This window comes from Hippoglossus stenolepis, chromosome 10 (genome assembly GCF_022539355.2).
Source record: "Hippoglossus stenolepis isolate QCI-W04-F060 chromosome 10, HSTE1.2, whole genome shotgun sequence".
Taxonomy (NCBI): domain Eukaryota; kingdom Metazoa; phylum Chordata; class Actinopteri; order Pleuronectiformes; family Pleuronectidae; genus Hippoglossus; species Hippoglossus stenolepis.
Window position 1 is genome coordinate 5,149,617 of NC_061492.1, and position 21,168 is coordinate 5,170,784.

At 42.3% G+C, this 21,168-nt stretch overlaps 3 protein-coding genes across 5 annotated transcripts; 2 read left to right on the forward strand and 1 right to left on the reverse strand.

The window, feature by feature from the left end:
• Positions 1 to 1,514: 1,514 nt before the first annotated feature.
• On the forward strand, positions 1,515 to 7,323 carry LOC118116590 (dnaJ homolog subfamily C member 5). 3 transcript variants are annotated; one of them, XM_035168370.2, is made up of 7 exons: positions 1,515 to 1,728; positions 1,926 to 2,055; positions 4,406 to 4,619; positions 4,877 to 5,033; positions 5,367 to 5,426; positions 5,899 to 5,955; positions 6,313 to 7,323. In XM_035168370.2, the coding sequence occupies exons 2-7, from the start codon at positions 1,943 to 1,945 to the stop codon at positions 6,390 to 6,392; spliced, it is 681 nt and encodes a 226-aa protein (XP_035024261.2). In that variant the 5' UTR covers positions 1,515 to 1,728; positions 1,926 to 1,942; the 3' UTR covers positions 6,393 to 7,323. The 3 variants fall into 3 exon arrangements, with proteins under 3 accessions (XP_035024261.2, XP_035024263.2, XP_035024264.2); XM_035168372.2 differs by having other exon boundaries at positions 5,370 to 5,426; XM_035168373.2 differs by lacking the exon at positions 5,367 to 5,426.
• Positions 7,324 to 7,952: 629 nt separating this feature from the next.
• Positions 7,953 to 11,702, forward strand: LOC118116589 (zinc transporter 2). Its single transcript, XM_035168369.2, has 8 exons — positions 7,953 to 8,109; positions 8,209 to 8,426; positions 8,791 to 8,937; positions 9,520 to 9,673; positions 9,764 to 9,962; positions 10,413 to 10,518; positions 10,600 to 10,734; positions 11,140 to 11,702. The coding sequence occupies exons 1-8, from the start codon at positions 8,051 to 8,053 to the stop codon at positions 11,268 to 11,270; spliced, it is 1,149 nt and encodes a 382-aa protein (XP_035024260.2). The 5' UTR covers positions 7,953 to 8,050; the 3' UTR covers positions 11,271 to 11,702.
• Positions 11,703 to 11,760: 58 nt separating this feature from the next.
• On the reverse strand, positions 11,761 to 20,808 carry LOC118116588 (atypical kinase COQ8A, mitochondrial). The gene is made up of 15 exons (XM_035168368.2): positions 20,567 to 20,808; positions 20,048 to 20,201; positions 18,622 to 18,921; positions 18,470 to 18,536; positions 17,040 to 17,111; positions 15,937 to 16,062; positions 14,988 to 15,073; positions 14,776 to 14,916; positions 14,624 to 14,705; positions 14,415 to 14,508; positions 13,632 to 13,773; positions 13,302 to 13,409; positions 13,142 to 13,207; positions 12,777 to 12,863; positions 11,761 to 12,644 (listed from the first exon to the last, which is right to left on the reverse strand). The coding sequence occupies exons 2-15, from the start codon at positions 20,180 to 20,182 to the stop codon at positions 12,360 to 12,362; spliced, it is 1,791 nt and encodes a 596-aa protein (XP_035024259.2). The 5' UTR covers positions 20,183 to 20,201; positions 20,567 to 20,808; the 3' UTR covers positions 11,761 to 12,359.
• Between the last annotated feature and the right edge of the window lie 360 nt (positions 20,809 to 21,168).

The following is a 21,168-nucleotide window of genomic DNA, read 5'->3' on the forward strand; positions in this document are numbered from 1 at the left end:
GTTGAGTGTCGTGTATAGTGCAGCCTCGGGCGGCGACTCTCGGCTGTGATTGGAGGACGTGCTCTTGCCTCCTCACTCCCACGCGGTGCCACTTCTCCCTCATCACTCTTGAAACCTTGAAATTACTGGAATCCATCAGCTGTCACGTGGATCTTAACAATCTCCGAGAGCTGCATGTCAGCACAGTGGCACTGCCCACGGGTGACCTTCGCGTCCATGCAGGGCCACAGCTGCGAGTGAGCGACAGCCCGATCTCTCCGAGGTGTGTTAAATGCGGGGAACCTTGGAAAATATTGACAAGGAATGAAAAGAGTTGAGGCTGTGAGGAAAAACGAGCATCCACTCCTCCAAGAGAGGGAGAGTGCTGCAGTCGAAGCCTTTGTGTCTCTACGTTGTACATTTGACATTTGATTTTACACACAGATTCGTCCAATTCCTTTGTGAAACCATCTGTACTTTAATATCAATGATTATTTGTATGAGGACATCAGTCACTTTTAAAAATCCTTTGTTTGCCTCCCTCCATAAAGGAGAAGCTGACGAATGCATGTTTGACAGTTTCGATTGATATTTGTCAGAAGGCATCACATCTCCATTTACTGTCAGCAACACACACAGTATAGAGACACTTGTGTGATGCACAAATCAATGGTTCATTATATTAATTCAAAAGCATTAATATATCTCATTTTACTCCGGGATTTGTTTAATTTAACTTTCTTCTCCGTTCATTTATATTTGTATGGATTTTACGTTTCAGTGATTATACACAAGATGTGAACTGTGATGAAGAAGAGAGTGAGAGAGAGTGTGTGTGTGTGAGCGTGCAAGCAGGGGCGCCGCTATAAATTTTGGGCCCTATTTTGCCCCCGGACATTACAAGCAATTCAGAGAAATGGTTTTTTTGTTCTCTTGTTGCGGTGTTTATGTAAAGAAAATCACCGGATTTGATGGAGTTCCCCTGAAGCCTGTCATTTCGCAGCAGAAGTAACTCAGTGAATCACATTCGATTTTACTCACAGATGCTTTTCCTAATTTCGATTGGGTGTCATTTTATTTAAATGGATCTTTTGAAGATCAGTTAGTTTACATCTCAGCTTCAGGAGATGCACGGCTTCAGTCTGTATAGGACTGGTACATCTCTCTCTCGCTGGTTATTTCATTTATAACTTGTTAATAGATACAAAAATATATAATTTTAGTCAAATGAGCTAATACCAATAATAGTTTTCTCTGAGGGGCCCTGGAACGGTCCTAACCCCCCCTTACTGCGCCCCTGCGTGCGAAATAAAGACACTGTGTGTGTGTTTGTGTGTAATTGTGTGTAATTGTGTTTCCATCCATAGTATCAGGGGTTAACATGAGGTTTAAGTTAGGATTAGTTATTTGAAAGGTGTTAATGGAGTCAGGATCTGAGGAACATGTCGGGGAATGTCCTCACTACTACAGGAAGTCACACAAACCTCCGCGCGCGCGTGTGTGTGTGTGAGTGTGTGTGAGTATTCAAAACAAACTTTATCACCGCTGTCAAACTTCCTGCTTGGTTCAGTGTGTGAGTGTGTGTGTGAGTGTGTGTGTCCTCCACCTCCTCCACCTCCTCCTGACGGCTCCGTGTGGCCGCACCAAGCCGAGCAGCAGCGTCCCCCCCTCGGATCAGACCTCCAGAGGAACCCGGGACCAATCTCAGACTCTATGATTCCAACAAACACAGAGACAGTAACTCTCCAGGTACGTTTCAACTTCCGCTTCAGCAGCTAACCGGTTAGCATGGAGTCACGAGGGGGTGGGGGGGGAGAGAAACACTGTTTAAAGTGTGTGTGAAGCGGTTTCAAACTTTTCATGTGTGTGGCCACTGACGCGTCCGCCATGTTTTGAGGTCAGAGCTCCCTGCGTGTCCCTGAGTGTCTGTGGTTGTTGTGTCACAGCCACTGAACCGTGAAACATGGAGGATCGAGGCCCGGCTCAGAGGAAGATGTCCACAGCTGGAGACAGTTTGTACAAGGTGCTGGGTCTGGAGCGAGGCGCCACCCAGGAGGACATCAAGAAGGCTTACAGGTGGGCTCTCACACTGGGACTACATGGGTACACATCAGCCATTTCCCCCTTTTAAAGACTTGTACCAACACAAACTGGAGGGAAACTGGGGAGAGTTTGTGTTTTAGAGCTTGAATGACTCACACAAAACCATTTACACAACAGTTTTCACATTCATACTGTGGATCTGTGTGCTTCTCTATCACTCACACGCTGCCAGCACAGACGTCAGGGGTTCAGTATCTTGTATTGAATCTTGCCCAGGGGCACTTTGGCATTCAGATGGGAGACTGCGATCGAACCGGCAACCTTCTGGTTAGTGGACGGCGCTCCCGCTCTCCCTCCTGCTCTCCCAGCTAGAGATAATCAGCCTCCATTATAACACCAACTTTATTTGTATAGCACTTATCTAACAAGGTTATAAAGTGCTTCACCAAAACAATCCATGGCAAAAAGATGAGTGAACTAAAATAAAAGGTTTTAAATTCAGTTAAATTATAAGGGTCGAATCATAACATGATAACATTTATATTGAAACCCAACAGTTCTTCCACATTCTGGACATTATATCTCATGTCCAGAATTGTCCAGAGAAAATCTGATCACTCAAACTTTATTTGTACAGCTCATATATTCACAATTTGCCTCACAGGGCTTAACAAGGTCATCTCCTTTCTGTCCTTAACCCTCGACTGGTGGGTGAGGGGAATAAATACCAGAAAACATAGAGGGGGGCGGCTGGGGCAGAGTGGGTAGAGGTCGTCCTCCAACCAGAGGGTCAGCAGTTCGATCCCAGTCGTCCTTGGGGCAAGATACTGGATTACCCCCCCACAGTAAAAGTGCTGCCCTCAGATGCACTGTATTAATGTGTGTGAAGAGCAATAAACTGTTCACCTCACCACTGATAATAATGATAAACTTTATTTATACAACACCGCTACAAAGTGCGTTACATGGTTGAGACAGGATTTAAACATTTCAGGGCCGAGGCAAATTAGATCAGGGAATTAAACAATATATTAAAGGGCAACATTAAAACAACAACAACAATAAAACAGACAACACAGCAGAACTGAGGCTTGTTATAAAAGCAAAGGGAGGAACTACCCAGTATTAGTCTGCTTAATAAGTGTTTATTCAACCTGCCATTTTCTTTATGACTTCCCTACTCCCCCACCCCCCGACAAGATTGACAACACATCACCCAGACAATGACAGAAACAGCAATGAATGAAAATATCCTTAAGTAGAAACAACATCTGGACTAGAATGGTAGAAAGGTCGACATTCTCCTAATGAAACCATGTTTAATGCAAATTATTACCTAAAAAAGTATCACAAACCGCCCTCTGACAATGTTAAAGAAAGTGAAAATACATTTTCTGGATCAACGCCCTGATCTGGATGTTCACCAACATTTTGTGGGTTATCACTGACCCACAACACTTCCTTCCATCAGGTTTCGTAACAACAGTAAAGTCTGTAAATATGCAACAGCATAAGAGAATTCAGTCCAGGCCTTGTGACACGAGTCGATCAGAAAGTGACCAGCAGCAATAAAACCTTTATCAGAGAAGAACCTTGTATGACGGCCCTGCAATAAACAGATAATACTCACTTCTGTCCAGATGGTTTCAGAGAAGTTGGATTATATTCTGAAATTTTAATCAGCCTCAGTGGAAGTGTTTGTCTTTATTGTGTTTTACAGTGAGTGTGTAGGTTGTAAAGTAAACAACACAAACTAAGAACTCCACAGTGACTTCTGCTCAACAGATCCCATACATTAGGTGCTGTGTGTTGTAATAACCAGTAGATGTCGCTGGTGAGCTACAATACACACTTATTGCTGACATGGTGCAGAACATAAACACTTTCTTTAACAACTTGAGTTATGAAATAAAACTGACAACACATGATTACAAATGTTTGTGTGATCGAGACCATGAAAAGATTCGGATGAGACAAGATCAAATGAAACTCTTTATTTGTCCCACAACGTTTGTTGTGTTACAGCAGTTAAAGGTGAAAGTGAAAGTTAGAAGCATCTGTAAACACAAGTAGAAACATTATCATTGATGACAAAAGGCTGCACGTTGCACAGGTTGTTATTATTATTATTATAATTCATGCTGCATGTTTGGATTTAAGAGGTTCAGTACGACACAAAGACAGAAGTTAGATTTGTGTTCTGTACATTTACAGGAAGATTTATTCTGCTCATTAAGATTAATGACATACTGGACGTTTCCTTGGCAAAGATTCCATCTGTATAAAAGTTGTAGTAATAGTTCCCGCTCAGTTGTGTATCTGGTTTTGTGTTGATTCACTCACTGTGGTAAAGGCTGGTCTCTCTCATCCTTTGTGTTTCCAGGAAACTGGCACTAAGGCATCATCCCGATAAGAACCCGGACAACCCAGGAGCTGCAGAGAAATTCAAGGAGATCAACAACGCCAACTCAATCCTCAGTGACGAGAACAAACGGAAGATCTACGACGAGTACGGATCCATGGGCCTGTACGTGGCCGAGCAGTTTGGCGACGACAGCGTGAAACTGCACTTCCTCGTGAACAAGTGTTGGTTCAAGGTGAGAGACGTGGGGGGGGTTGGTTTCAAAGCACAAACCGAGACGTCTGCAAATGACTTTTAAAATTGTAGTTTTTCATTTCCTATATCTTGTTTTTGTGACGTGCGTTTGTTTTAAGACACCAAAAGGTACAAAATAAACTATCAAACGAAGCAGCTCAGTGTTCCAGGTCAGACTTGAGGGATGCAGCTACAGTCTGGTGTGTATTACACGGTGTGGTGTGTATTGACATTCGTTTGCCTTCACTTGTGTTTAAGGCCCTCCTGGTGTGCGGCTGTATCTTCACCTGCCTCTGCTGCTGCTGCTGCTGCTGCTTCTGCTGCGGGAAGTGCGGACCCCCCGTCCCCGAAGAGGACGGCACCTTCCACATGGACCCAGACGACCTGGACGGGGAGTTTGGAGAACACAACGCAGGTGAGGGGACGTCTGGTTTCAAACAGTTAACACACGCTGTCTCCTGGCTGTTCACACACAGACAACACAAGGCAATGAAACAAACGAGATACAAGCAGTTCACCCCTGATTCCCGTCTTTACCCACTGCTGACAGCTTCGTGGTAAATGTGATGTGGTGTCAGTCATGGCAAGAAAGTGAAAAAAGTGTCTCTTCCTCTGAATCTTGCCCGTATCCTGCTTCTTGTTTTGTAGATACTTGACCTTCTCTATGTGTTTCCAGTTCAGTATTAACTCGTGTGGTTTCTGTGAAAAGCAGCACGTGGTTTGTTCAGTGTTAAATTCTGTTTCACAGCAGGAGATCCTGTGATAGTTGTTCAGCCGAGCTCTGCTGCTGCTGCTGCTGAGGATTCAGGTAAAGTTCTGGTGATGCTCAGCTGCTCTGTGCTGCTTCAACTGTCCGACAGAAGCTCTAACACTGCTGGGCCTGAACTGTGTCGCTGCAAAAACTCACTCACTAACATTCAAGGATTTCCTGGTTATAACAGCTTCCTACAGGGGCCACAGGAGAAAGCACAATCGGCTGAGGGGGGGTTTTCTTCTATCTGTGCCTCTTTATTAACTTCCCTTGTTTTCACCTGCCACTGTTGATGATGCTTTCAATGTAGAGTGGAAAAATAATGATGTAAAGAAACGTGCTGCTCTTTGAAGATACTAAAAAAAAACCTGTGTCATTAAAGTTGCATTCAATATTGATCGAAGGCTTCACCGTCGTTTGCTGTTTGTTTTAACATTTGCTCTGTTGTCCTGCTCTCTAATGCTGCGCAGTGAAGTATAACGACTTGTCTATTTCTTCTAAATCTGCTGTTTTTGATTGTGTTTCACAGCAGGAGGAGATCACGTGATCGTTATGCAGCCGAGCTCTGCTGCTGCTGACAAATCAGGTAAAGTTCCTCTCTTAAGGAAACTCTCCCCTGTTAGCTTCAGCTGCTGCAGAAACCTGTCAAACAGTCAGAAACACAAGAGTTTTTAGTTCACATTTGTATAAAACAGGGAAAAGCAGCAAATCTTCGTATTTAAAAGCAGGAAGCAGCAAATGTGGCATTTTTACTTGGATGTGAAGTGTAGGATTTAGATGAATGGATCTTTCTCTGATCATAAAATAAAGATGGATGACGCACGGCCACTTGATCCCGTTGTACAAACATCTTGCGCTTCTGACGTCATTTGAAGCCAGAGGCTAAAATAAATGATAGAAAGTTGTCGTTGTTATTAAAACTCTCTGTTTGTCACACGTGCAGGTGGGAACGCACCGATTGTGATTCAGCCTCGTGCGAGCGACGGCGCCTCGGGGACCGGAGACGCCCAACAGGAAGAGTGAGCTCAGGAATGAAGACGTGAATGAATGAGTTGAGTGCGTGGAATTTGTTCTGATTCTGAACCGTCTCTAAACCAGGTCATGGCTGTTGATGAACACAAATCCAGTGTCTGTGTCTGTGTGTGTGTGTGCGTGTGTGTGTGTGTGTGTGTGTGTTAGTTTCCCTCAGACTGTGGCCGACCTGCAGAAAACCTGTTCATCTCTCAGGTGTTGTCGTTTACATGAACCGGGCAGCGATCTGATTGTGCCAACGTTTCTCTTCCTTTTTAAAAAAAAAAAAATGTTAATGGTGTATTCTTTGATCCTGTCTTTTATTTATTTCTATGAGATATAATATGGAACAACTCTTAAAAATGACTAGATGACCAGATGTTTTCTATTTTGTTGACTTGTGTACTTTTGATTATGTAAAATGTTTCCATCAGAGTTCAAACCCAGAGAAATCCACAGTTTTATTCAAGGGAATGGTACATTTAAATTTGGTCTCCTTTTTAATTTGTGTCAAATGAGCTCTACCCGTGTTTTTGTCCGTCTCGGCTCTAACCACGAAAAAACACATTGTTAGCCCGTCGGCAGTTTTGTTTGTATTGGTCACTCGTGATGGATCGAGATTCGTTCATCGCCGTTTGATTCGTTACCTCATGGAAAACACGTCTTTTCCAAAGAGCTGAGCGGGGGGGGTCACAGAGTAGCTGTACTGTACAAGCACTTGAAACTAAAGCCAACAGGGACTTTATTTTATTAAGACTTTTTGTGCCAAATGTTTCTGGTTTTCTGATATTTCTGGATGCTCCAGATGTGTTTTAGAGCTTTTCTTCCTCTGTGGTGTTTGAGACGACTTATTCCCTGAGAAATTGTGACGATGTGTTAAAGGTCCAGTGTGTAAGATTTATCCTTAAAATGGGCCTTTTATATTTAAATACTTTATATTAAGAAGGGAGGGTGAGGGTGAGGTGAGGGGTATTCAGCTGCAATATGCAACTTCACCACTAGATGTCACTAAATTCTACACACTGAACCTTTAAATACTGGAATCATGTTATCTTGTAAATTCAGAGATATATTTTAAATCTGAGGTTTTTATATATGCATATATATTTATATAAAACCTTAAATTATCTTGAATCATGTTTATATTTTATGATTCTGCTGGCTGTGCATTGTTGGGTTGCATCTGTATCTAATTTTATTTGTACAAATCTGTATCTATTCCATCTATTTTTTTTTTTCCATCAGGATTAAGCAGGTCAGACGATGTATTTAATTAATTCAAAAAAAGTGCCTAAAGACATTTTATATGGGAAAATGTCTTATTTTTATTTTTTTTGTTTGATTTAAGATTTAAAAGAACATTTGTATATTTTGTTTAATTATCTCAACATTCCCTGGTATTGTACTGATTTTTTTTTTTTTTACTTTTACATGTTTGCCTCTGTAAAGTTGAATATTTGTCTGATCAATTAAACTGGTAAAACTGGAAATGCTGGTTTGTCCTTTGATAAACAGTGAGCAGCACCTCTGAGATCAGAAAGCTGCCATTGGCTGCTCTCATGCTCCTCCTCTGACAGAAGGTGGGAACAGGTGGCAGGTTTTCAAGCTTCACTTTAAACCAGTTGAACTTAAAGTCAGGGAACAAGTGAAGTGTGTTCACCTGAAGAGATATGGAGTTATCCACCGATTCGGAGAAAGAACTTCTGATTGAGACTCAACCTCTCGGACGGTTTGTTTCAAATCTTTTTATCTCTTGTAAATTCAGTTATTGCTTCACACGTACAGTATTTAATCTGGACTTATTTACTCCACTGCACTCCTCCCTCAGGACGAGTTCTCTGGAGGAAAAATACTCTGAATCCAGATCAGAGATCCTTGAAGATGCCTCTGGTTCGCTCGATCTGTGGCAAACTCACCAAACTCACCAGCTCTGCCAGGAGACGGGCACGATGCCGGCAGCTGAAAGTGACGCAAGACGTGTGGCCAGGAGGAAACTCTTCATCGCCGGCGCCCTCACCCTCGTGTTCATGATCGGGGAGGTGATCGGTAAGATCAGAGATGAAGTAAACGACCCCCTGCATCAACATTTTGCTTTAATCTTGAACTCACCGTGACCTGAAATATCCTTTATTTTGTCTGTGAAAGGAAAGTGTAGGAAAGTGACTCAAATATTTACTGAAGGACAATTTCCAAGAGTCAAATAGAAAAAAAACGAAAACAATATATAGAATGAAGACAGAATATTTACAATGTGAACAGGATTTTGTTCATAAAAGATATTTTCACAGACACAACATGAGTATTACAGAGTTAAGTTACATCTGAGTGGATTGTTTTTACTTTGTCTTTAATTTGATTAGATTCCCTCACAACATCCAAGAGTCGTCTAAAATCCTAAACCCCTCTCCAGGTGGATACGCCGCCCACAGTCTGGCCATCATGACGGAGGCAGCTCATCTCCTCACGGACTTCGGGAGCATCTTGATCAGCATCTTCTCTCTGTGGATCTCGTCCAGACCTCGGACGCAGACCATGACCTTCGGCTGGCATCGGGCGGGTGAGGTCAAAACACAGTAGAGTAGACTTTGTTGTTTTGAAAGAGAGAAATGATGTTCAATGTAGAGATTTCACAAGGTTTAGTTGTTTTATTTATGTCTTTGTGGGTCTTTCCTTTAAATTAGCAGCTTAACATACGTGTGTGTGTGTGTGTGTGTGTGTGTGTGTGTGTGTGTGTGTGTGTGTGTGTGTGTGTGTGTGTGTGTGTGTGTGTGTGTGTGTGTGTGTGTGTGTGTGTGTGTGTGTGTGTGTGTGTGAGAGTGTGAGAGAGTGAGTGTGAGAGAGTGTGAGATGAGAAGATTTATATCAGTCTCATATCTGTGCATTAAATATGAACAGAGCTGAGGCTTTTTTTAAATATTTCTGGCCAAAAAAAGTAGTTTAAAAACTGTTTTAGAAGTTGAACCTGAGGCATTTTCAGAAAATATATATATATATTATTATTAAAAGTGATGATGACGGTCAAGTGGATCCTAGTTTCATGAAATTTCCCTTTTTCTTCCCCCTGTATGAGATCTTGTCAAAATGATTTTGACTTGTTTTGTGTGTTTTGTGTGTGACTCTCAGTTGTTGTGTTGAACAGAGATCTTGGGCATGTTGTTGTCCATCGTCTCCATCTGGGCTTTGACGGCAGCTCTGGTCTTATCGGCCGCACAGAGGATCTCAGACGGAAACTACGACATCGACAGTCGCATCATGTTGGTCACGTCGGGCTGTGCCGTGGGCGCCAACATCCTGTGAGTGGGACGAGGTCAATTCAAGGAATCTCGTGCAGGCAGAAGTGATCAAACGTCTCTGAAAAGTGTTTTTTGATTTGTTTTACCCAGGATGGTGTTGATCCTCCATCAGTCCGGCGCCTCCCACGGACACGGCCACAGCCACGGGGTTTCCACCAGCCGGCTGCAGAGGAACGGGGAGCGCCACAGTCACGGCAACGCCAGCGTGAGGGCGGCCTTCATCCACGTGGTGGGAGATCTGCTGCAAAGCGTTGGGGTCCTGCTGGCCGCCACCGTCATCCACTTCTGGGTCAGTGGTTCCTTATGAGGAGTTGTACTTAGATCTGCATTAACTCCACTTACTGTTCTAACGCTTCCTGGAGCTTTCAGCTGCATCGTGTGGACGGAGGAAAACTCCACCACCTGATGGAGTCAGTGGGAGGTGGTTGAAAGCTCTGGAAAAAGCTAGAAAGTGGAGCTTGAGAGTGAAATCTTTATTATATTACTTTATTTGTTGGTACAAGGTCAAGAAGTCAGAGCGTGTGGAGCATCATCTCTATTGTTTTAAACTGAAACACAATGATGAAATAAGTCCCTGGAAATGGTTGCATCAACGTTTTTGATAAATTTGAGGCTGCAGACGGAAAGATGAATGTGTTTAGTCGGAGAAGTGTATCAGCACGTGTGGAGTTGATGCAATAAACTCTTTATTCTGTGGTTTCTTATTTCTTGTTTATCATTTCTTTGACTTTGCTCACAGCCTGAATATAAAGTAGCAGATCCAATATGCACGTTCCTGTTCTCTGTTCTCGTTCTCGGGACGACGCTTCCAGTCATCAAGGATGTCCTCAGGATACTGATGGAGGGTAAACACTGCATCTACCGTCATTATAACAGTTCCTGCAGTTTCTGTTGTGGTCAGTGACTTTTCTTCTGTTTTCCTGCAGGAGCTCCTCAGGACATGAGCTGCAGTGCCGTGAGAGAGTCGCTGCTGTCCGTCGGAGGAGTCGTGGACGTGCACAGTTTGCACATGTGGAGCCTCAACATGAGCAACGCTTTACTATCAGTCCACGTGGTCACAGGTAAAGGCCAAAACAAATACTGCCTATCTACAGCGGGAGGGAAGACGTGTGCATGAGGTGCACAGCGGCAAGTTAATTAGTCCAGTTGTTCTGGATGTTTGATTGTCTCGGTCATATCTCAGAATTCATGACTTCTGTAAAGATTGGTGTGGCATTAAAAAAGTCATTCATAAATATAGATTAGTATAAAAAATATGAAAAATAGTGATAGTCTACAAGCCGGTGGTGTAGAGTCACTGCAACTGCAAGAAAAATCACAAATGGTTAATGAAGTCAAAACCAAACCAGCCAAGAGGTGGTGTAGAGACGAGAAGAGAAGATAAAGCTGCAGCACTGAAGTTTGTTCGGGATCATTTTAAAGTCATTACTCTAAGAAAATGTCTGTTTCTGTATTTGTGTCGTCAGAAAAAGATGCCGATTCACAGATCGTCCTCACGAAGGCGACAAAGCTCCTGCGCTCGGAGTTCGGTTTCCACAGCATCACGATCCAAGTGGAGTGTTTCAGTCCCGAGTCGCCGGCGGAGACGGACGGATGACGCAGGAAACTGAGGCAGAAGCTTCCACAAGCCTCCGACTCACCTGGTATCTGACCAGCGACTGGTGAAGATACCAGTACAGTGACTGGTGAAGCTCAGCAGTTTGACATTTCAGGAGTTTTGACACTGTTGACATGTATTACACATGGTTTCCTCCCCCTTGGGTTATTTACATGGTTCCAGCCCCTGCAGGTTTTATTTACATGTAAGTCCTGGACATTTGTTTGCTGGAGTACAGCTAATATTTACTACTCTTGTATTTATACAACATCCTAGAGCTGTGATCCTTTGAAATGTGTATTTCTGTTGTTGTTATGGTCACGTTTGAACTTTAATGGTTTCTTAAATTTGGCTACTTCTCCTTGAAAAACTAACAAGATTAAGAAACTTTGTACAAATCTGAAATGTGAAATAAAATATATTTGTCCAGTATTTGAAACTAGAAGAATTATAATATTCTTAGATGTATTAGACAGAAATGTATAAAGTATTATGGTGTAGTCATTTTCTTTTATTTATTACAATTGAAATAACATTTTAAATTTTATGGTTGGGCCACATTGTATTTTGGATTCGAGCACAAGATGCCAAAACAATAAAAGATTTATATTATTTAAAATTACTGAAAACACATCATTTCACATCATATTTATTTTATTTTAAAGAATAAAGTGATTTGAATAAGAAAACAGTGACACTTCACTAAACCCAAATCTTTAATGAAGGGTCAATGTATTCAAACTGAAAACCCCGGTTCCTCAAACCAAACGGGCACAGAAATATTAAGTCGTACATACGCACAACAAATTCAAACACTACATACAGATAATCTTCACTCATAATATTCAATGTAGAGTTAGTGTGGATGGAATCCTGGTCGAGATGAGAAATGGAATCAGAAACACACATATGAAACTCGCAGACGTTAATCTGACGGTGAAAAGATCTGGACACACGATCTGCTCCAGGCTTCACGAAAATATCTTCACAGGTGAGAATGTGTGAGTTAAATAGTTCGACGTACTACAGAAAACACTGGAAACTCCCGGGTGGGAACACGCTTCCAGGAAACCCCGTCTCTAGTGGGCTCTACTGGCGGTGCACGTCCTTCCAGTAGTTGTCGTAGGCCTCCTGGAACATGTTCTTGCAGGAGATTTTAGCTTTGAGTTTGGAGCAGATGAGGAAGGAGCCGCCCATCTTCCTGTGGAGGGAGTAGGTCTCCTCGGGAGGAGGCGTCAGCCGCTCCCTCAGCATCACGGGGATCAGGCTGTGGATGCGCTCGGTGGTGCTCTGAGCTCCGAAGTCGAAGGGCTCCTCGCAGGAGAAGGCCTCGCCCAGGATCATCACGGCGTCCACGTGAGCGCTCTCCATCGACTGAGGATCAGACACGAGGAGTTAGTGATGATAATAAACAGGCTTTAAACCAAAGCGGTTGGAGAAATACACTGATTGGATTTCTGGCTTAAATTCCACAGTTTGTTGTGGTTTGCAGTGATGTTTATTTACCTTTGACTCGTATCCTGTGAGGAACTTCATGTCTCTGGATCTCTGCAGGACGCCCTCTCTGTCCTGATGTGCAGCTGCCTTAATGACCTGGTGTGAGAACGAGCACATTAAATAAAAATACTTACAATCTCATGAAACACTTTCATTATGTCTCATTCAAAATATGAAATACAGTCACTTTTCTCTATGTAGAAACATTTTTTCATTAGTTTTTGGTATAAACTGGAATTATATCACATAATGAAGGTTTTGTGACGTAAAGACTAAATGATTCGTTGTTGAAACAAGGTTTTTGTAATATGCATTAATAAAAAGAAACTGTACAGATAGTTGGAATGTAAGTGAAGGTTTTTACAGTGTCTCACCTCGATGTACGTGTCAGTGAAGCTTTTGTCAAATCCTCGTGTCGCTCCGAAATCCAACAACGCTACCTGAAGGCAAGAAACGGGAAAAACAGACCAATTAGAGAAAAGATTTAAATGTACAAACAGTGTGTTTATTATTGACAAACCGAGGTGAAGTGACCTTGTGCGTTTGTGGGTCAAAGAAGAAGTTGGACCAGTTTGGATCCGTCTGCATGTATCTGAACTCAAACAGCTCCCTCAGGCACAAACTCAAGATCTGCTCACAAATCTGAGGAGAAGAAGGAAAAGGATTCACTCTCTATTGAGCTGAATTATTATGAAGTGATGAAACGTGTTGAACGACACAAACGATGAGTAAAAACGAGCTTCACGATGGGCTGACATGTCTCCCGGGGTTTTAGAGGCGGCGTGTGTCTGTATTTATCACGTCGCCTTGACCACGTCCAGAGAATGAAGCGTCTTGGCAGCGAGCGGTGTTCAGAGTCCGTACCTCATTCCTGAGTTCCTGGGACAGGTCGGTGGCCTGGTCCAGAGGGAAACCAGGCACCAGCGTGGTGGTGAGGACGTGCTGGCTGCTCAGCTCGTCGATCACATCGGGCACATAGAAGAACGGGTGATCTGTCAGCAGCTCCCTGCAACGCAAACCACAGAGTTAAAAACACACACGTTACCAACATGAAAGCATCAAAACACTCCTGGGTCATTGGGCTCGAAGGTCGTGACTAAGTTTGTAGATCTAAAAACTGCTCTCAGGAACTTCATTTGTTTGGCCACATGGGGGCAGTGGAAACAAGTTGTACAACACAGCTGATATCACAGTTTAGGTTGAGACATGTCAGCAAACTAGAGTCTGACCGATATGGATTGTGGTCCCTATTCGATACCTACATTAGGGAGTGAATATTTTGTGATTACGCTATATTGGCTGATATATATATACCAAAAATTTGGCAATGATTCCCAATGAAATGTAATCGAGCCTTGATATTTTACAGTTTAAGCACAAACTTCACTATAAATATAAAGAAAGCAAAAATACAACCGAATATATAGAACTTATATCGAAATTATTTAGCATAAAATGCACATCTTTTCTGTATTTTGTATTCTGTAAAACAAAAGATCTTCATATCAGCAAACAAACGCTTCTCCATATTAAGAGGCTAAAGGCAAAAAGTTTGGAGAGCATTGATATTAACAATCTGCACCACAGGGAGTCAGAATTTGTGAAATGTGTCCCAATGTGTAGAACAAATACACGTGAAGGACTCACTGGAACTTTTTGGCACATTTTGCCTCCCTCACGTAGTCACACTCCAGCGCCAGCTCTCGGCTCATGACCTCGATAAGGTGCTCGGGAAACAGACCTGTGAACGAGAGGATCAGGACATCGGAGCGGCTGCAGCCGGTTAGTGCGTCGACAGAGGACGTTACAACAACCAGACAAAAGCAGCCGTTATCATAAAACTGATAAAATGTTACCTTCAGGCAGCACGTTGCTTAAACTCAGCGCCGTCATGATATTATTCACGTCACTGTCGATACTCTTGGCGACTCCAGGATACTGAAAGAAAAGGTTTGATGGTGTGATGGTGAAGTTCACTGTTGCCTCAGAGTTTCATCTCCACACTCACCTGAATCTTCATGGCCACCTCCCTGCCGTCCTTCAGCCTCGCCAGATGCACCTGACCGATGGACGCCGCCGCAAACGGCTTCTCCTCGAAGTACTCCAGCTGCTCCCTCCAGTTTGGGCCCAGGTCGCTGCTGATGGCTTTCTGCAGAGGGAGAAGAACCCGTCTCATCCCTGAACTGAGTGTGGGTTGATCATCACAGATCTGAACTGTACCGTCATCTGCTTGGTCGGCATGAAGTCGGCACTCTGTCGAACTCGCTCGAAGATTTTGGCCAACTGAGGGTTGATGAAAGCGTCGTCTGAGAGGAACAAGAAGAGAAGAGGGAAGCTGATGATGGTCATAGATAATTAGCTGTGAGGGTGCAGTCAAAGTCAAAATGGCTGTTAAAGGAACTCAAGAGTTTCTTTGTCCTAGTTTGTGCTTCATGATATTTGAATTAGTTTTTCTGAAAGAATAAATTAATTAAAAACCTTTTTTTTTTTTTAAATCAACCAAATTAATGTAGATGCAGAGATAATATATCTCATTGCTCTTTTTGTACATATGCATGAAAGATATGTAATAATGTAATATAATATTAATATAGTTGAAAAGTGAATCGCACCTCAAGGTCCATGTTCAGCATAAATGACTAAATTGTTTATATTTAAAAATAGATTACTAACAATTATTTGCATGAAAGTTGCATAAACATTGTTTCTGAGCCACAGCAACATAATATTTTTAATTAATTTGACAAAACTGTCAGAAAAAGCTTCTTATTCCCACATGTGGCAGTTAAAGAGAAACATTGGAATATATTTTGAGTTGTTTTTATGAAATATATAATAATAGTCACGTTTTTTGTCTCAAAACAATTTAGCCAATTTATAGGGGGGGGTGGACAACACTGTACTGGAAGCTCTGTGCTGTTTCCAGCAAACAGGCTGTTCAGTCCGACAATAGCTCCTCTGCTATGGCACTTATTGTGTTCAGCTGGCCCCAGGTTTATTTTCGGTGATGACATTTCCACGTTGGTAAAAGGGACCTTACAGGGACACATGAGACTTTACTGTCCATAGCATGAGATGTCCTCTGTGTCCTGATGTCCCCGTGTCATGTAACGTTACTTCGGGCCGTGGCACTGAAGACAAACTCGTGTTTAATGGGAACTTTTCTCACCTTGAATGCTGAGCATCTGTCCCAGTTTCAGAGCCGCACCTCGGACTTTGCAGAGCGTCCGAACGATTCTCTCAGCGTTGGCTTCCGAGAGGAAGGCACTCGAATTCAGGACAGATTTCTTATCGTCTAAAAGAATAAACATATTTAACATCAAGCACAGATTAGTAGAAATATTTCCAATTTCAGACTTTAAACTTTGTATTATCTTTCATTAATACATTCAGTAATGAGGTGGAAATCCTTTGGTTGAAATTAATAATGAGTCTCTGGAGCTTGTTACTGACTGTGTTGGTCAAAACAAAGTCCAAAGGTGGATTATCAAACTGACTTTGTTTGACTTGCACTGCAACTATGAGTTATTTCATATCAGCACCAAACTGTGACTGATATGATTCCTGAATCTTCCTCTAGAAGAACCCTGCACTCACATGTTGCATGTGTGATTTAACTGTTTTAAATAAGCAGTTGTTCAAACTCCTCATTCTCTTTGTTATAAAGATTTCTATGGTTTCTATACACTGTATGTAAATTATACTTTAATAAACTCTCAGCACCATTCGATTTAATTTGATTTTATGATGTTGGTGCCAGTGCGAGACCGGACTTCCTGTAGAGACACTCAACCAACGATGAAAAACAATTAAATTTAATAAAAAATATGATAATAATATAATAAATACAATAAAATAAGTTTTTACGTTAAAAAAGCTTTCCAAGAATGAGCATAAATCATTTTTTAAATCAGGATTTGTTGGATACACAAGTTAACAAAACACTAAGAATCTGACAAAGAATTTAACACCAACTTTTCTTGATACTCGATGCTCAGATGTCACCAAACAACTTCATTCACTGCAGTGAAAAACTATTTTAAATCTTATTGGTGCCTAATGTTGAACTGGCTGATTATCTTATTATCTTTATCTTCATAATAAAAGTTGTTTTAAAGTAATTTTCTATCGGTGAGATTGAATTTGAAGCTAATTCCACTGTTCCAGTTAAACAGAAACATAAAAGAATTTCCTTTGAGAAGCAAATTTAACCCTTTTGACATGAAACTGAATTATGAACCATTTAACACAACATCCTCCCCCCCCCAACACCTTGTTGTTGTGGTTTCAAACTCTTCTTGGCCACTTCAGCGATCGCCCCAATCCCAAGTCCAACGGCCAGACCTGCAAAAAGAAATGAAAACAGTGAATGATTCACAAACTCTCTCAGCTGATCTGATAACGGCAACAAGAAAAGGAGGCGATAACAGCAATCAGCAACCAGAGGTGGGTTCAGTCTCTGAAAACAAGTCTGAGGAGTCCTGAGGAGGTCAGGGGCAGGAAGGAGAGGAGGAGCTAATATCTGACCACAGGTTTTATCTGATGTTTGATTCTCAGCCGGGACTCGGACACGTTTCCTCAGCTGTTGATAGTCGAAGTCCTGAGAAGGAGCAGCTCTTCTCACAGTGTGACCCCCGCTCTCCACAGAGCTGCTGACCCAGGGTCATCAAGGCTGATCCTCTCAGCTATTAAACTTTGATGTCCAGGGAAAAGGAACATGTTGAATAATAAAACAATAAATGTATAAAAGGTTGTGGCTTCGTGTAAACTCTGCTGTGACCACATCCTGCTCTGGAGGGAGTGTCAGCGCTGCCAGCGTCAATCTCAGAACCTGTTTAATCAACTAATGAAATGATTCATTCAGGATTATCACAAATATCTTGAGTAGATAAAAGTTTTAGAATCTGATTGTGAGTCATTTTATTTGTTTAGTTATAAGAAACAGAGTGAACTCAACATTAGATGAGTCCAGAAACACATCAGGACTCAGGATACTGAATTAAAAACTAAGGATTTTATAATCACTCATTCATCTGCTGCCTATTTCCAAACTTAATTTAATCAATTAGCTCAAATATAAAGCAGAAAAAGAGAAATGATCAAGTTTAAGAAGCTGAAAGAGTTTTTCTTGGTATTTTAGCTTAAAGAAATGACAAAGAAAATAATTTTAAACAGTTTTACTAACTGATGTTGCACTTCAGTGACACGTCCACATTCCTGCTCAAGCTTTAAACATCACAAAGACAACCACTCAATAAAACTTGGTTGATTTCAAAATAAAGAATAAAAAATGTTTTTCAAAGGAAAGGTTCAAAGGTTTTATGAGGAAGGAACTTATTTTGAAACATTTGTCAGACCTCAACAATACATCAGTGAGTTTTAGAGACACTGAGAGTGGACGTCATCTTTTAGAAAACTCCACGACAATCAAAGGAAGAGCACAAAAGCAAAAAATGTAAAACTCTGATTCAGGTTTTTGTTTGATTCCATACGTTTTGCTGAGCGTGCACCTTGTCAGCAACTCTCTGCTTCACATTCATCAAGATCTCAGCCAGTAATCTAACACTGGTTACACAGCACTGGGGCCACTGAGGGTCAGACGCCTTGCTGAAGGGCACGCTGGAAGTAGCTGTAAATATTTACCTTACACACAGTTTCTGGGCTCTGTGATTCTGAACTATAGAATCAAAACATTTACGTACCTCCAAAATTCATCAGCCTTCCCAAGCGTGTGACCGGCACCTTCCTCTCTCGGGCTCGTTCACTGAGCTGAAACAAAAGAAAACACGATGCTCCAGAGCAACACTGACGCAGCAGGTGCAGCCATGAATGAAGCAATAAAAGATGTGAATACCACTTGTTTGTGTTGCTTGTTGTCTGTTTTCTTGGCGTTTCTGGCTTTGTCGATGTCCTCTGACGTCAGCCGCCCCACGGTGGAGTTGTCCTGGTTAAACAACCTGGTGTGTCCGCAGAACAGCCGACTGGACCAGTCCCTGTGGTACTTCAGATGTTTAGCGCCGGGTCCACCGCGGCAGGGCCCCCATCCTCCGTCTACACTGCCGGGGAAACGGTTGCTGAAACACGCTGCCATGGTAGAATATCTGTGAAGCGTAGTTCTGTGGACGCAGACGTCCTGAGGTTTGCTCAACGGCTCCTGGAGGAAAACAACATGGGTCAGAGGGACAGTTAGAGAGAAAAACACTTAGAATAAAACATACAAATACAACAAAACTGAAAACAATGATTCCACATAATTTAAATCTGTATTAAAGAACCAAACTTCATTATTCATTCCACTTTTTTTCCTTTTAATATTTCTAACTATATTTTTGACTACTGTTGTATTTACAGGATGTTTTTCAAGTCGTCTGAACCTCTGAATTGATTTAAACATTTGGTTTGACTTTAATTATTCTTGTTAAAGTTTTCCTTGTGCGTTAACAAAGGTGCCTTGAAATACATTTTATTATTATTCATCATTATTATTTAAGAGAGATTAACTAGTAGAGTTTATTCTTGTCAGCCGTTCATCTCCTTCGCTTTAAAAATCATTTTCCCGTTGGATTCATATCAGAGTCATTCGGCCAAGTCATAGTTTTTCTATTATTTCAAGCAAAACTGACCTAAACAGTCACTTTTTTAAATCAACTACAAATCACAGACAGGCATTTTCAGAGCTGTCGTGCATGAAGGTGGTCAACAGGCGCCTGAATGAGAAAGTTATCGCAGCACCACCAAAGCAGCACCTCACAGAATTAGGGGGGTGTAAATTGGATTTATTTTATCGGACAACTAATCCCACAGAGTGTCTGGACCAAGGGCGTCTCACTTAATGAAGGTCAGACACAGTCTCAGCAGCAACTGTTGTAAACTTTATGCGTCCACTTGAGATTTTAGTTGTAATTTAGTGCCCTGCAATAATTCAAATCAGTGGTCGCAGGAGAAATCTGAGGGCGACACAACCTTCATGTCACAGTTTAACTTGTTGAAGTGAGAGAAGTTTCAAGGTGGAGGACTTTTGCAAGGTGAGAGAAAAAACATCTGTGGGAAAAACAACAATGAAGTTATTTTGGTCAAACACTCCTATCAGACGCCCACATCAGCTGAATCCCTGTGGTTTGTCCTCCAGCATCACCCGCCTCACGGAGCCGCTCACTGTTGTGGGTGTTGATGAGGTGACGCTGGCAGAAACAGACAGAGGAGGAATCTGGGCTGCGTGTTTGTGAAACGCTACACCGCTCTGCAGCAGCATGACGGGCAAATCACGGCCCACTGCTCACCCTCGCTGACCCCCCGGCGTGATGGAGGCTCCCCGGCCTCCGGCTCCCAGGGCTGGTCAGGACGCCTGGTGGGGCTCTGCAGGCCGCCTGCCTCACCCAGGTCAGACCCCTCCGGACCACAGCGTCCCCTGTCATGGTGTTGTCCTACTCAGACCTGCAGGGACAAGACAAACAGACACATCTCTGAGCAACAGGTGGTTTTTTTAAGGTTGTGATGTGTCAATCATTTCCCAATTTGGCATCAATACACATCCATCTGTGTGTGATGTTTGAGAAACCATCAGTTTATGCTCCCAGGCTTGTTGGATTAAACATGATTGCACATCCACAGCATGCTGGTGCAAAACAACCCAGTCAAACACAGATACAAGTGTAATGTTAACTGGGTGATAAGAGCAGAAAGTCAGAAACAAGCACTGGGATGAATTTCAACAACCAAACCTGAGAGAATAAATAAACAAACATTGGATGTACTTTGACTAAATGACAGACAGAGACAGAGAGAGAGAAGGAACTCACCAGCAGAAGTTCCCTCAGCTCTGGGAACCAGCTCTGATCATCGTGCAGCTTCACTTCACCTGGATTTCACTTCTTCTTCTCAACTCTTCAGCTCCGGCACTCGAGCGACGACACGCGACTTGTCCCCTCGAGGCGAAGCTGCACCGACTCGGGCCAATGAGGCAAAGTTCAGCCGCAGGACTCCGAGCATCAACTGGTGTGAGAGCCTGTCAGTGTCTGGTCACAGCTGACGTGTCCCCGCAGGGCGGTCCCTGAACTGCACACGTGCTGCGTTCAAGAGCAACCCGGGAATTCCCAGGGAGCACAAATTAAGTTTGATTCAGAAGTAGTAAGTTTTAAAAACATATTTAACAAGAGGATTACCTGCGTAGTTTAAAAGCTGTAAGTATCAGGAAAGACCTTCAACAAGAAGAGTAAAAGTGAGTTGTACTTAAAAACCACAATGCTTTTATTCTGAAATGTGTCTTTCAGATTAAAATCAACTCAAAATATGAAATAAATGTAATTTACAGATTCTGTCATCCTGGCACACAAAACACTTATATTAGATTTACATGTCGCTTAGTTGTACAAACATCAATCTGCCTTTCTGTCTTTATGGT